At 35.8% G+C, this 13485-nt stretch overlaps 1 protein-coding gene across 3 annotated transcripts in view; it reads left to right on the top strand.

The window, feature by feature from the left end:
- Window positions 1-10445, top strand: part of MAPK8 (mitogen-activated protein kinase 8) — a 21810-nt gene extending 11365 nt beyond the window's left edge. The window contains exons 6-11 of one of the 3 annotated variants that reach the window (XM_010000344.1): window positions 2285-2356; window positions 4300-4482; window positions 5327-5451; window positions 6475-6538; window positions 8442-8519; window positions 9518-10445. In XM_010000344.1, coding sequence (XP_009998646.1) covers window positions 2285-2356; window positions 4300-4482; window positions 5327-5451; window positions 6475-6538; window positions 8442-8519; window positions 9518-9534 — 539 coding nt within the window. In that variant the 3' untranslated portion in view covers window positions 9535-10445. Of the gene's footprint in view, window positions 1-1864; window positions 1937-2284; window positions 2357-4299; window positions 4483-5326; window positions 5452-6474; window positions 6539-8441; window positions 8520-9517 lie in introns of all 3 variants that reach the window. The other 2 variants (XM_010000342.1, XM_010000343.1) reach the window with 2 other exon arrangements.
- Window positions 10446-13485: the final 3040 nt, after the last annotated feature.

Consider the following 13485-nt stretch of genomic DNA (forward strand, 5'->3'; position numbering starts at 1 on the left):
GCTGAACTTACGTAGGACGATATCAATACATGTTTTGATGACTGAGATACCTACTGCAGAGTAGTGTTCTTTTGATCCTATATGCACATCTGAAATCCTTAATTGCTTTAAAACTTGCAAAGATCTAGGACAAACTAATCATAGAGTTAAATTCTATATGGGTTTTGATATTGGAGGAGGTAAAGCATGTTTGGATATAGTGGATATGACAAACAGTTGATTTTTAAAAAAGATTTTTCAAATCTGTAGTAAGATTTTACTGTCTTCTGCAGAAGAATTCACAGGAGTTAAAGTCTTACAAAATTATTTTCTTTGATAATGAACACGGTATACCAAAGCACCCCCAAAGATCACAAGTTTGGTTGACCAGAGGAGGAATTGTTTCCAATGTTTTTCTTTACCTCTGAAGTAATTTGTCTTCTAAGGCATGACAATAAGTCACTGACTCATTTATTTTTCTAGACTTCTCCCTGTAATTTTGGGCATCATATTTATCATGTTGGACACAAGCTAATTACAATAGATTTGGGTATATTTTGGTTTGTGATGGCAGGAGATTGTTTTGCAGGTGAAAAAGTCAACATTCAGAATTTTGTTAAAGTTAAATGCAAAACTTGGGTTCATATATTTGGGTTTGTAAGCCAAAGACTATGTACTTTTCTTAAGTGTCTGAAAAGCATTTCTAAAGAAAAAGCAACATTAATGATAAAATATTGACTATCATTTTTTAAATGAACCAGGCCCTTAATTTTGACCTATTAATATGTACAACTATGATCTCCTATCATGTGTTTTAGATACTATTTTAGAGGAACTCGTAAATAAGTGGGAAGGAGTGTTTCCAATAAGAAGCAACATTTTTTGCTTGACATTGTTGAGCTCCTTCAGAATTATTAATGTAATTTTTAGTACAATTGTTACCATTTAAATCCACTTCTTATCTGCTTAATTGAAATTCCAAGTCTCATGATTGATGTAAAAGTATTAATAATACAAATTCATTACTATGACCTCAAGAAAACTTTTGCATTCAGGCTTAAGCCAAAAAAAGCAAGCAAACAAAAAAATGACATACCTTTAAAAAGTAACCTGTTCATCTTTGAGTATGTCCCTGAGTGATTCATGGTAATGTTAGAAAATGTGTTTTCCATTTTTAAAATTGGTTTTGAGTTTTTCTTTTGCATAAGATGTTATTTCAGCATAACTGGATAAATGCTTTTAAGTAATTGTAACTGAAGATCTTTTAGGAGCATACTAATATTGTCATTAACTGATCCTCTAAAATTCTGTGATCTTTTACTGATTGTGTTGGCTTTTTATTTAAAGGGAGAGAGAGATACATTGTAATCTGACTTTTAGAAAATACTTGATGGTAAATTGTAATTCCTGTGTAATAACCTATTAATTCTCCCCCTAAAAGTATAAACTCTGTAGGTATACAGTATTTTTAAAGGTCAGATTACTTAGCTACTTCTAAAATTCTTTCAACCACAACAATAAAATTACTTTAAAGAAATACAGTTATCTTTGCATCAATTGAGTCTATTAGCAGAGGTAGCTTTGCAAGCCTCAAAGCTTGAAGGGCTTTACTTTGCTTGATTTGTGTGTATCTCTCTCCCTCTGTGCTCTAGCTCTTGCTCTAGCACGATGTTAAACAAAAGGATGTTTTTCTGCCTTGTATTTGAGACAGTTAAAAGCTAATCCTTATGTTCAGTGTATTTTGATGTGTTTTCATTGATTAATATAGACTTGCTCTTCTTCCTGTGCTGTCTCTGCAGTTTATAGGATGCAGTCACGTTACGCTTCTTTTAATTTTAAATGACCGTTTGCTTTGCTTTTCCTTCTTTTTGTGCTACAAACATAGTGGATTTATGGTCTGTGGGGTGCATTATGGGCGAAATGGTTTGCCACAAAATCCTCTTTCCAGGAAGGGACTGTATCCTTGTGCTGCTGCAGCAGGTTGAATTAGTTAGGAAGTGATTAAGCTTTTTTATTGATGTTGTGTCATGAAAATGCGTATTGTACAATTTTTTTTTTATTATTAAATGAACATAGATTTTTCTTGTGATACACTTGAGAAAATTTTTAAGAACTTCATTTATATTCAGGCTGCATCTAGCAGTAGGACATAGTCTCTGCTGGTCCTGTAGTTAGCATACATTCACCTTCACTCATCTTCATTACACACGCTTTTTATAGTCACTTTATGTTATGTGTGTGTCTAGATATTTTATTTATTTTAATAACTCTCTTTTATGTTAATATCATTGCATTTTGTTTTCAGTTGACATTTGGTCAGTTGGGTGCATCATGGGAGAAATGATCAAAGGTGGTGTTTTATTTCCTGGTACAGATCGTATCCTTACCTTTGGCCTAGGAAGTAGTTGTAAAAGGTCAAAAGATACTGCAACAATACAGTTCCAGATTAAGGTGGTTCTAATTTTTAAAATACTAGTTTTAAACTGCCTTTTCAAAATACAATTTGCAAGTTCATTATCTTAATTCTAGGAAGCTGCAAAAATGTCTACAGTTATACCATTTAAAGCAAACCCACAACGGAGCATGTATGACTGTATTTAGAGATTAATGCTAACCAAGATGAACAAAATACCACTTGGGCAAACAATTTATTTTTTTCTTTTTCCTTTCCGCTCCTCCTCCCCCTTTTCATTTTCCAATTTAATACAGTGTCTGTGCATTGCTTTTGGATGTTGTCACATTGAAGATTTATTTCTTTTGTTTAGGTGGTGTTTTAGCGATTCGCATGCATAGATTTTTGCTTTCGAGATAATTTTTGTGTGTTTTTAGTATCCGAGCATGTTAGTTATGATCCTTCTTTAGATTTTCTAGGAATGTTTACAAAAAATTCCTAACCAACTACAGTAGTTACAGTCTGGAGGTGTTTTGTTTTTTATTTTGTATGCAAAAATGATCTTGTAAACAGCTTTCAGAAATATCTGGCACTTTTTTTATTCCATGAGTAGCTTGGTAGTAGCTGAATGGATTGTCCTGTGAACAGTACCTCAGAGAGGCTACTGCAAGCAAATAGAGGTGAAACTCTAAAATTAATGGATCTAAATGAAGTTTGGCATCTTACTTGTTTTACTAGTAGTTACACTCCAGTTTTTAGATGCCGTCATAAATCTTTTCTGCTTTCCTGCAGGTTAACTGTTTAATAACTGATATAGTACCATTTAGGGGTGAAGACTGGGTGAGGATTTTGAGCCACAGGGAGGAGATCCAAGGCATCCTTATTTTCACACAGCTCTGTCATTGGGTGAGCTGCACCATGCTTAGCTTTATGCATCTGGTTTACGAGCATGATTTTTCAATATAGGCTCAGTGCCATACAGTGTAAATGGTTCTTTTTCAAGGCCTGTACTGAAGCACCGTAGAGCCTGAAAATCCTTATATAAGGGTCTGCTGTTAAGTTTTAAGAATGCAGGAGGGGAGCCTGCTACATCCAACTGAAGGTTTAGGTATTCCCTAAATCCTGTCTTCGATGGTTGCCAAAAAAGTTGGGTAGAATATATGAATGAGATAAGCATGCATAAAATTTTACCTGAGCTCTTTTCCAGTATCTAACCATCTGCAACTAGGAATTCCTGAGCCAAACGTTCCTTTTTTGACTTTGTAACACATACTAAATTTTTCTGCTGTTAACTGGTCAATTTCCCATTTACCTTATGTAAACTTTTAAGATGTTTCTTATGTGTCCTTGAAACTCTTTAACTTGTGCATTCCAGTCTCTGACAGAGTTGTTGTTGTTGACCTGTGTGGGCCACGATTTCACCCTTTGTGTCCATTCGTGTTGCATGTCATTGGTGAAAGATCCCTGACTTGGGAGAGTCCAGGACTGGTCTGAGAGGTCCAGGTGAGAACAAAGGACAAAGCACCTACATGGGGCAGTTCTCACGAGTGCCTTGGTGATGCATAGTAGCTTGACTATGAATACATGTTTAGATCAGTAAGTAAGTTCTTCTCCAGAACCCAAATAAGGCCTTTATTTAAATTCACTTGTTACATTTTGTGAGTCTTTTAATTTTCTCGGTTTCTCAGAAGTATATCCTTTGCTAGTTAATGATTATTTTGAGTAAAACACATACTGCTTTGATTACTCTGTCACAGTCTTGCTTTGTTTCACTGTTTTCACCAAAAAGGTAGTCCTAATTAATGATGATTAACTTGATATTTTATTATAATATTGTGTGTTCTCTCTGTTGGATATTTTATCTGTTTTTAACATAACTTTCTAGCTGAAAATCAGACACAGTGTTTTTCTTAGCTGTGTAACCTTAGATATTGATCAATGGAATAAAGTCATAGAGCAGCTAGGGACACCGTGTCCCGAATTTATGAAGAAATTACAGCCTACAGTCCGAACTTATGTGGAGAACAGACCTAAATATGCTGGTTATAGTTTTGAAAAACTCTTTCCAGATGTCCTTTTCCCAGCCGACTCTGAGCACAATAAGCTTAAAGGTAAGGTCTGTCTTCTGTGTTTTGTATATTTTCAAAGTTTTTAAACTGTGATATCTCAAACAGAAATATATCTTGGTTTTATTCACTATATATCATCATCTTGCTAAGGATTTAAATATTATTATATTTATATACAATGTACACACATTCTGGTGTATGCTTTCCTCTACTTTCTTATCTTCTCTGAAACAGCTTGTATTCTGGAGATGCCTGTATAAGAAAAGGAGCACATCTATTCCTCTCAATGACAAATGTCAATGTGATTTAGAGAAGAGCAGGGGGAAGGTGGAATGGAAGTTTTGTAGGCAGAGCCACTCCTCTTTCTCTAGGGATGAATATTCCTATGTATTATGACTGTTCATAATACATAGTTACCCTGTAGTTACTGAAAGAACTTACTGATTCTAAAAGTCACCTACTCAGTGGGGTCCCAGAGTCACTATATTTTCTGTGACTGATGTGTCATGTGACTAACTGTACATGACAGTTTTCTCCCCATAGATTGTAAGAGGGGGGTAGGAGGTGCTTGCCCACTGTTATTCCAGACAGGGCTGTACTGGCAGCTGAGTTATAATTCACAGAAGGATGTCATGCCAAGGGGCACTGTATGCTGAAAACATATAATGAAACATGTCCAATCCCTTTCCCACCTGTAATATTCTCTTCAACATTTTTTCCCCCATTAAATGGGCCACTTTTCTTAATGCCAAATTATGTAAGGGTTGCATAGATATTAAACTGGAATTTATTTACTCTGAGTCTCCTCTCCTTAAGAGCTTTGAAATACTGTATTATGTACACTATATACAACACTATTCTAAATAGAAAATGTCACTTTTTGCAGCAAGTCAAGCAAGGGATTTGTTGTCAAAAATGCTGGTTATAGATGCTTCTAAAAGAATCTCTGTGGATGAAGCCTTGCAGCACCCATACATCAATGTTTGGTACGATCCATCAGAAGCAGAAGCTGTAAGTTCTTGTTTTAGGTGTCTGATTGATTAGGAAGGCACTGTACTAAAGCAAACTTATTGTGATGCTTGAAAGAAGATTAGTGTATTATCTACACATTTCACTAGAAAATGAACTGAATCATAATGGTTCTTATTATCATTGATTGATGTGTTTATATGATAAAGTATCAGGAATGGGTGCAAACTGGAGTACCTGCATCTGTGTGTTTGTGTATAAATGTATATAATCTGGACATGTAGTAATGCATCTGAAATCCAAATAAGAGGAAGTAAAGTAGAAACTCCAAGAGGCCAGCTTGGCCTTAATAATTCTTTGATTTTATGAAATCTTATATGCATGGTTCTATTTTATTAAGTTTCTCACTTCAGTGTGGTTTATTTGCACTTGACAGGTTTCTAAGGTACTTACTCTTGGATGAGAGGAATATCTTTATTAGTTGTAGCAACTGATAGTACTATTAAACTAGGAAATAAGTGTTTCAGCAAAATCTGAGTACAAGATCTTGAGCTTTCAGTTATTAATACTAATGAACAAAGGGATTACTTAAAAATTGTTCTTTAAAAGTTAATTTCAGGAGAATTTCAGCTTATGAGGAAAGTGACATTTTTAAAAAAATGAAAGTGGCCCAGTAAAAATAGAAAAAGTTGCTTAATTTAAATGATGCAATTAGAATTCTGCTGATCTATAATAGCCAGAGGAAAAACTTAATAATTAACAGTAAGTAGGTAGAAAGGGCTGGTTGGGTTGGAGACTGCTGCACTTAGGAGCGTTTTTACTTGACTGTTCAGTTTCTAGTTTAATTATTACAGTAATGTAAGCAAATCTGCTAATCAGAATAACTTTAAAACATGTAGTACCTTGTAGAAAATAAGCAGAGTCCAAGTATGAGATAATATGTGACCATATAAATACAGTATATTTAAATGAGGTTCATATTCTGAGTGTTTACTTTCATTTTTCATTTATTCTGGTTTTATATCCCGTTTAACTGCTTTATCATGAGTTAGTTTTGTTTTTCAGCCTCCACCAAAGATACCAGATAAGCAATTAGATGAAAGAGAGCACACGATAGAAGAATGGAAAGGTAAGAAGGGCATTTTAGAGTATAATATGGCTTTTAGGAGTAGTCTGGGGCCCAACAATAACTGTTATTTAGGTGCTTCTGAGCAACATAGTAGTATTTACTTAAACTTCTTGGAATGGCAAGAGAATAGATCAGTGCTTCACAATGTCTTGATTGTTGTGACACTAAAAATTTTCCTGTGAAAGCACTGAACCTTTGTAGTGAACTTAAGACCTGCTCAGTCACCTTTTGCAAACCATAGGGCAGCATTTTTAGAGAGAGTAACTCTTCTGGAATAACTGCTGCAGTGAAAAAGATGCAGGAGTTTAAGTGATGTGAGTCTGAAGTAGAAGCTCTAGTCTTCACGTGAAGAGCCTAATTGCAATAATTGTATTGTTTTAAATCAAGCAGAGGATTTGAAAGTGCTCGTAAAGGGTGAGATAGTGAAATTGCAGTTGTTATGAAGATGCTGATGGTTTTCACCTTTGGGATCTTGATAAAGTAGCTGGAGTTGAGGTGTGGAAAGGATCACAGTATAAAGTAAGACTCATACCTGCAAGAGTCTGATCTTTCATGCTCAGTATCTGTATTCCCTAATCGTATATGAGGTGTAAAATGATGAAGTCTAAGGTGAAGCTCTTTGTTACTTGTAAAGCTTGTGCTTAATTTTTAAATTACTTCTAAAAGATGTGGTGTTATTGCAGAGATTCTAGTGCTAAGAAAAAATGCAGATTGAGGTTGCTGTGCAGCATATATATGTTACATTTAAGCAAGAATTTAGTGCATTGAGCACTAGAATGGGATATTAGACCTGTATAACCTTTTTCTCTCCAGAGGAAAAAAAAAACAAAAACAAAAACAGGGGAGATGTTTCCTGAATAATTTTTGACAGTTTGATTGTGTTGGCTGGTAATGGGCACAAGTCTGTAAAATCTAATATTACCACACTTTTAAGTTGCTTTCTGTTAGCAACTGAGTTTTAATCTTAAATGCAGAGAGGGAGGGAGAGCTGTGGAAATTGTTTTGCCATCCTCCTTCCAGAGTAAGTTATTTCCCTTTTGAAGCAGATGTGCTGAGGGTGTTTCAAGCAATATAGAATTTACTTTTCAGGCTCCCATAGTCCTTGAAATCATAATTCTTAAATGCTGTTGTTTTTTTTTTCCCCCAAACTGTACATTCTACTAGTTTGCCAGTGACAGATAAGAAGCAGTATTGTGACGGTCAGTTCTTATAAGCTGCATTTAACGTTTTTTAGTACTTTTCTTCTGTTGTTCCTTTTGTAGATTCATGACTTAGGTCTTTTCTGGGTAATAAGCTGGGTAATTAGCCTAAAAACCTCCTGGCCAGTACACAGGATGTATGATTCATGTTACAAGCACTTTTAACCTGTTTAAGGATGAGTAACTTCTGTAACTGGAAGATTAAGTTGCTGCTTTCATTTGGAGTGGCTACTTACATGCCAATGTTATATTCCATTTCATGGTGATCTGGACCTTTAGATGCTGTTGCTGTGGAAATGTAGTTGCAGATGTTTGTTGGGAGCATGGCAGTGTTGTTTGGGCTTGTTCCTACCCATTCCTTTGAAGACTGATTCAATTTATCTGTACAGAAAAGTCATTGATATAAATTGAATGGTTATAAAGAACCAGTTTAACCACAGGTCCCCAAGGAGCCTGGACAAAAGAGTCTCAAAGTCATGTCAGTGGGTTCTTGAGAGTGCCAGCCCGTTGTGGCTCCGACAGAAGAGTTGTACATTTTTCTGTCATGTGCCAGTTGTTCTCTAGCCTCTACAGTGTATTGTTCAAAACTAATTCTGAGCAGTAATAAACATATGAAATTTAAACTTACATTTCAATAGGAATTAATCATTAATCCAGTCTTGGGTTTTCAAATTAATTTTTTGCTTTTCTATCTCTGTTTTCAGAGTTGATATACAAGGAAGTCATGGACCTGGAGGAGAGGACCAAGAATGGGGTTATACGTGGACAACCAGCCCCTTTAGGTTGGTTACAATAAAAGCACAGTAGAAAGCATTGAGTTTTAGGTCAGGAAAGAGTAACCTAGCTCCAAAATATGGCTCTTAAATGACCAATATCCTCTTGAATTGCGTTTGAGAAACTGCTTATTGGAATGGAATGTATGGGGTTGACGTATCTTTTTATTAATCTGGTAAATTCCTTTTTAATTTTGACCCTGTTTAACTGGTGCTTTATTCAGTCATCAAGAAACATCTTGGCAGGTACTGGTGCTCTGTTGCCATAATCTGGTTAGATGTGTCACTTCTAGCTGGTGTACTTTCAAATAAAGATATAACCCCTACTTGTATCTATTAAGTAAAGAAACAGGATTTCTAGGTAGTCTGACTTGAATTTCTAGGTAGTCTGCCTCTAAACAGAAAAGAAAAATACAGAGCACTTTCAGAAACTGTTGCTGAATTTTGGAGCAAAATGGGACTGTTGGCTGAACTTTGATAGGACTCCATGTACACTGTTGAAAAATGACAGCAAGAGTTGGACAGCTAGTGGTGACTCTGTTCAGAGTTCACTGAAGTCCAGACTTAAAAATCACTGCATTATCTGAGATTGAAAGTATACGATGTGGCTGAACATCAGCCGTTTCCTAGTGTGAAGGAAAAAACCAGTTCTCTTATTTCTTTATCTAAATATGTAGATATAATTCTAGCTTTGGATCTCAACATTTGGTAGGATATCTTAGCTCTGGCTTTATGCAATATTGTCTGTGTTTGTGATTTTTAGCCATTAGCATTTCTTGTAATTTGACAGGTATAGTGCCATGTGGGCTCTGTGGCTCTTGACATCCCATTCATTAAGCCCTATGTTAAAATATTGTGGGTTTTATTTACTTCGACAATGGATTGAGACGCATCTCTTCAAATCTGACAGAACAGGAGAAAGTAATGACTATTAGAAAGTGACAGACTAATGCAAGTACTAAACCATGCAACCATCTGCAACTGATTTGCTGTTTTGTTTCTCATAGCACAGGTGCAGCAATGATCAATGGCTCTCAACATCCATCTTCATCGTCATCTGTCAATGATGTGTCTTCAATGTCAACAGATCCAACATTGGCCTCTGATACAGACAGCAGTCTAGAAAACTCAGCTGGACCTCTGGGTTGCTGTAGATGACTACTTGGTCTTTTGGGGGGTGGGAGGGGGGGTCCTTTTAGTCATTAATAGGGCACCTTTAAAATTTGGTGGCATTTTTGAGTGTTTTTTCAAAAATAATTGTAGAATTCATCATAAAGTGCTGTAATTTAAACTGTAAGTTGTGTTAAAAGCAGCCACTTTTTTGCTGTAATTAACTGTAAAATATTAAACCTGATAATTTTTATTGTGGTTTTAAAATCTGCATATTTGCTTTACTTTTATGCTGCTGATCTTTTTTTACTGAATTTGTAAGATTTGTTTTATCGAAGCACATATTAATGTTGTGGTCATTACCATATAATTAATTATTTAAGATTTTATAGGTTTCAATTTTTTAATTAGAATTTATTCCAAATGTTTTGTTCATGATATCCTTCAAAGTTTTATGCTTGGTCATATATGTCCATGTGCAGATGGAGGGAGAAGAGAATTCAGTGCAGCCAGCTGTAGTTTTGAGCTGGCAGCAAACAAAATGCTTTTATTTTGACCACTTGCCTTTAAGACTTCAGCAAAAGCAACAACCAGTGAATTTTTTTAGATAAAAAGTATACGACCCTTTGCAAAGTAACTTCATCTGAATGGTTTTACAAACTTAAGAAAGCAAAGCATATCTTCAAAGCTGCAGAAATAGCTACCCTAACAAAGTAATGTGGCATTTTCTGCAAAGCTGTGGCATGCCAAATCCTATGATCACTATAAAACATGAGGATACTTCATGAATAATACATTGCAATGCAAATAAACTGTTTACTTCTAGCTTGTAGCCTGTTTTTGTACACACAAAACAAAGTGTATCCAGGAAGTCTAGATTGCCAGCAGGGAAGATAAGTATGCTGTAGCTGTACTTTCATGTCATATGTGATTCTTGGGAGTTTTATTTCTTACTAATTTGTCTACTTAGGTAGGCTCTTTTTTGTGTAGAAGAGGGAACGACATGAATGCAATAGGGGCAAAACTTCAGCTGTTCTTTCTCCACCAACAGTAACTCATATCTAAAAACCATTAAGTGGTAGGAGAACCTCAGGATTTCTGTAGTTAATGCATCAAGTCAGCAATATATGCCTTCCAAAGGCGGGAGAAGTAGTGCTGTATAAATTAATATTTATCTCTTTCATTTCACCATGACACCAGTGTAGCAGAAATCATAATAATGGTTCTTTTTAAGTCAGAAATATTCAGTAGTTTTCAGCACTGATGCTCCAGGTTTCAATACCCTTTTTAAACAAAAGATACATTGAAATATGTAGAACAGTTACTAAATAGTCGTGAAAGATGGTGCTGCTCCTCACAGAAGTATTTTAACTGTTTACATTTTATATTTACAGAATGATTTATGTATAACTGACTTAAGTTTATGTATGAGTTAAACAATCATTCCGAATTTATTCCTTTAGAAAATGCAGATTTTTAGTGAAGCTAGGCTGCATAATTGATTGCCTTGTGTAGGTGCATATTTTGTGTAGTGAATTAGAATGTGACAAGGAATTGAAATTAATAGTGCTCACAAAAATGAGCATTAAAAAAATACAGAAGTCTTGTCAGGCCTAGAGCATAAGCTAATCATGTAACTGGCTACAGAGGTCACCCAGGAATGACTGATGCTCTTCAGTGTGGTTCCTTCTGCTGGTTGGGTTAAATAGATATCTTTTTTACATTCTGATAGAAAGAGGAAAATCTATCTTTGCAGTAAGTTTCAGAAAAATAGAAATGATGGTAATGCTTTCAATATCTAATGTGTCTTTTTTAAAAACATAGGGTTACAAGGAATGGTAATGTCTCAAAGATGACTAAGTTGATAAACTCCACAGTTGTTTTCCTGGCCTGGCTAGACTGCTGGTAAGTGTGTCTGCGTGTAATTCTGCTTTCCTCACTTGTATCTAATATTTCAATATTGCCTTTCTGAACCACATTTGTTAAGGCAGTTATTTCTACAGGATCCTGCCAAATGGTATATTACCTCAGAATAGGCTGGACATGTTTGGATTTATCTAGCACTGAAACACAGAAAATCTGCTGAAGTTTGACAGAGACCAGCAGAACAGTCTGTTTTGTAATTTTTTATCAAAGTTTAAGCTGTGATTTAAGCCAAAATTTTTGTTGATAGAACAGTACTTTTTATGACCCCTCTGGATTGCAGTGGTGACTGAATACTTTGAAACTTTAAAGTAATTTTTGCTATCACTTTCCAGTGTCCTTAAGAAAAATTGCTTTAAAAATTAATACTGAGTGAAATAGTTACTGGGCTTTTACTACAGTGTAATAACAATAGTATCTTAACTGTGTTTGTGGTTCTAAGGAGAATTGAATTTTTCTGCTTTTAAGGCAGAGCTGATGAATGAATGTGTTGGACTGGCTGCTGCAACCCATTGCTGTGTGAGTGATCTGTGTTTAAAGGGATTGTTTCAGTAAGGTCGGAGTTTTCCCTGCAGGAACCTAGAGTTCCCTTCTGGCACCATCTTCATAGCAGCATTACTTTTTACAAAGACAAGAAAATAGATTCAGTAATCAAATTGTCACAACAACATGCTAGTCTAAAGTACCCTTTTTGTTTGTTGAAATACAAAATTATTTCATAGATGGTTGTACACTGCCACAGATAGTAAACAAATGGGTACCTAGAGTTCAGCTTTGTCTAGTCCTATGTTGTTAGATCTTGTACTATCTAATACACTGAATGATCTTAAAGTATTACTAAGCTTTATTTTAGTCTGTGATTCCAAAACCTTCTCATGACAACAGGTTTCACTGAAGTGCATGCAACTTTCCTCTTGCAGAGCTCTTCCAATCCATTGGGAGTTGGTTGGGATTGAATTACAGTGAGCTGTCTCATTTCTTATGTCAAGTGAGGTTAAAAGTTGGGCAATAGTAACGAGATTAATTTCTGCCTTCTCTGTTTAGAGCTGTGGTAGGCATCAAAAATAAAACAGCTTCTCTCCTTTTGTAGAATTGAGGGATTTTGTGTATTAAGGTGTGAGCAGCTGGACTGCCAAAGCAGTACCCATCAGTTGAACAATCTGACCTGACTGACCAGGTTTGTGCATTCATTTCATTCTGCTAAGCTGAACAGACCTGGCACTTGTCCCAATGTAGGTGTTGTGCTTGGCTTTTTAGTTTAGAAGAACCTTGCTGCAGTATATGCAGTAGTTTCTTTCTGGATAGGAATCCGAGCTAGCCACAAAGATGGTAACAGCATAAATGGTTTGGTAAGCCCCCCTGCCAGCCCAGGTGTGAATTTAGGTGGGGTCTGGTGAGCTGCATCTGAGGTGGTTGTGGCAACAGCACCCTCTGCTGCCTCAGGGTCCAAGGAAGTCGTGTGAGACTGATGTGGTTTTGTTTTATAGAAAATTGCATTTCTGCACATAGGCTATTTCATTAGAGGGCAAAAATTAAGCACCTTGACAGGCATTTGCATGAACATAATGCCCCTGCAGTAATGTATATGGCATTTATCTCAACATTGCATAAAGAAAAATTACCAGAAAGCTAATAGAGGAGGATGGTTCCTACTCTGCCAATCATCCAAAGCATATGACATTGAATGTTTCTCAGTTAAGTTATGGAGGAAGGTGGAGAGAAGGTGTCTCAACTGTTTTGAGTTGCTAAAGGAAGCGAATTACTGTTTCTACATGTGTTTTGGTTTGTGTTGACAGCAGCTTGTCCACGGTACATTTCATTTTCCCATCAGTATTTTGGTTCTTACACATTTAGTTTGAGGACTGGAGTTTAAGGACAGTTGTCTGTCTTTTTTCAGTAAGATCAGAGAGGGTTTAATGAAGAAATGTGATGAGACTACTGC

This window comes from Chaetura pelagica, unplaced genomic scaffold (assembly GCF_000747805.2).
Source record: "Chaetura pelagica isolate M959 unplaced genomic scaffold, ChaPel_1.0 scaffold156, whole genome shotgun sequence".
Taxonomy (NCBI): Eukaryota; Metazoa; Chordata; class Aves; order Apodiformes; family Apodidae; genus Chaetura; species Chaetura pelagica.